The 1898-nt window shown below is 39.9% G+C and overlaps 1 protein-coding gene across 1 annotated transcript; it reads left to right on the plus strand.

Annotated features, from left to right (window-relative positions):
• Positions 1–486: 486 nt before the first annotated feature.
• On the plus strand, positions 487–1819 carry LOC108361013 (uncharacterized protein K02A2.6-like; the record flags this gene model as incomplete). Its single annotated transcript, XM_017613548.1, has 2 exons — positions 487–680; positions 823–1819. Coding segments are annotated over exons 1-2 (1191 nt in total), but the record flags the coding sequence as incomplete, so codon positions are not given.
• Positions 1820–1898: the final 79 nt, after the last annotated feature.

The raw sequence follows: 1898 nt of genomic DNA on the forward strand, positions 1-1898 counted from the left end.
ATGGATCTCAGAAATGGGTTTTTCCACGTACCGGTGGAGGAAAGTAGCCGAAAATACACAGCATTTGTAACCAAAGAAGGCTTATATGAGTTCACTAAAGCACCATTTGGGTTTTGTAACTCCTCAGCAGTGTTCATGCGGTATGTTAATTACATTTTTCGGCAGATGATAAACGATGGTATTATGGAATTGTACGTATAAGATACAGTCGTTTTCGGACAGACAGCGGATGAGTGCCTTAAGCACGTAGAGAAGGTATTGCAGAAGGCGCAGAGTTTTGGCTTGGAAATCAAGTGGTCAAAGTGCAAGTTCTTAAAAGACAAAATTAGTTTTTTGGGTCATGAAATTCAGAACGGTAGTACTTGGCCTGGAAGAGATAAAATTAAAGCAGTTAAAAATGTTGTTGTACCGAAAAATATTAGGGGCGTGCAAGCTTTCCTAGGGTTGACGGGATACTTTAGGAAATTCATCCAAAATTATGCCATCATGGCTAGGCCGCTAACACAGTTGTTGAAGAAGGAATCTGAATTTCAAATTGGTCCGAAGCAACAGCAAGCAATACTTGATTTGAAGACAGCGCTTAAGCAAGAGCCCGTTTTAAAAATTATTAAACAGAATGGTAAAACACAACTTCATGTAGATGCGCCCAAGTATGGGTTTGGCGCGACATTAGTACAAGAGTATGAGGGGAAGTGCCATCCTGTGTTTTATTGGAGTCGAAAGACTTCACTGCAAGAAGAAAGACTTCATAGTTACTTCCTTGAAGTCAAAGCTGCGTACTTAGCAACTAAGAGATTACGACATTATTTAATGGGCATTCAGTTTGACCTCGTTACCGATTGTGCGGCGTTTAAGCAGACAGCCGCTAAAAAAGACGTACCCAGGGAAGCAGGTGCAAGTACAAATTCAGAAAGCACAACAAACCGATGAGCATCTAAAAGCGGTAGCAGCAGTTCTCGACAACAAACCATACGCAGATTATGTAATGAACAACGGAGTATTATATAAGCAGTTGAATGGCCAAGAGTTGTTGGTAGTACCGCGAAATATGGAAAAAGAAATAATACGGAATGCTCACAATTTCGGTCACATGAACTCACAAAAAACGTTGCACGCAATTCGACAAGACTTTTACATAGCGCATTTAGAAAAAAAAGTGAACCAGCATATTGCAAACTGTGTTGAGTGCATAATACACAATCGTAAAGCGGGGAAGCAGGAAGAGTTCCTGCATTGCATAGATAAGGGTGACTGCCCACTTGCTACTATCCATGTCGATCATTTGGGTATCTTAGATTCAACGTCGAAGAATTATAAGTACATTTTCGCTATAGTTGACGGTTTTTCCAAATTTGTTTGGCTATTTCCGACCAAAACAACAGACGCGCAGGAAGTAGTAAAACATTTGAGTACATGGGCCACAACATTTGGAAATCCGCAACGCATTATAAGCGATAAAGGCGCAGCATTCGTATCAAATTTATTTAAAGAATTTTGTAACGAAATTAAAATTGAACACGTTAAAATAACCACAGGCGTTCCGAGAGGCAATGGCCAAATTGAGCGAGTCAATAGAGTAATTCTCTCGATGTTGGCGAAGTTGTCAGCTAGTGAGCCAGCTAAGTGGTACAATTATACGTCGGTGGTACAAAAGGCTATCAATGCGCACGTTCACTCGTCAACGAAATTTACACCATATGAGATTATGTTTGGCATAAAAATGAAAAGCGAGATGTCTACCGATATAATAAATCTACTTCAAGAAGAATTATTGGTCGCATTTCAAGATGATCGTCGTATTCTGAGAGAAGAAGCCAGGGTCAATATTCAGAAAGCTCAAGAAGCGTACAAAAGAAACTTTGACAAAAAGCGTAAAAGCAGTCAAGACTACCAAAAAG

Source organism: Rhagoletis zephyria, unplaced genomic scaffold (genome assembly GCF_001687245.7).
Source record: "Rhagoletis zephyria isolate East Lansing unplaced genomic scaffold, Rhagoletis_zephyria_1.1 Rzeph_scaffold_00680, whole genome shotgun sequence".
NCBI classification, from domain to species: domain Eukaryota; kingdom Metazoa; phylum Arthropoda; class Insecta; order Diptera; family Tephritidae; genus Rhagoletis; species Rhagoletis zephyria.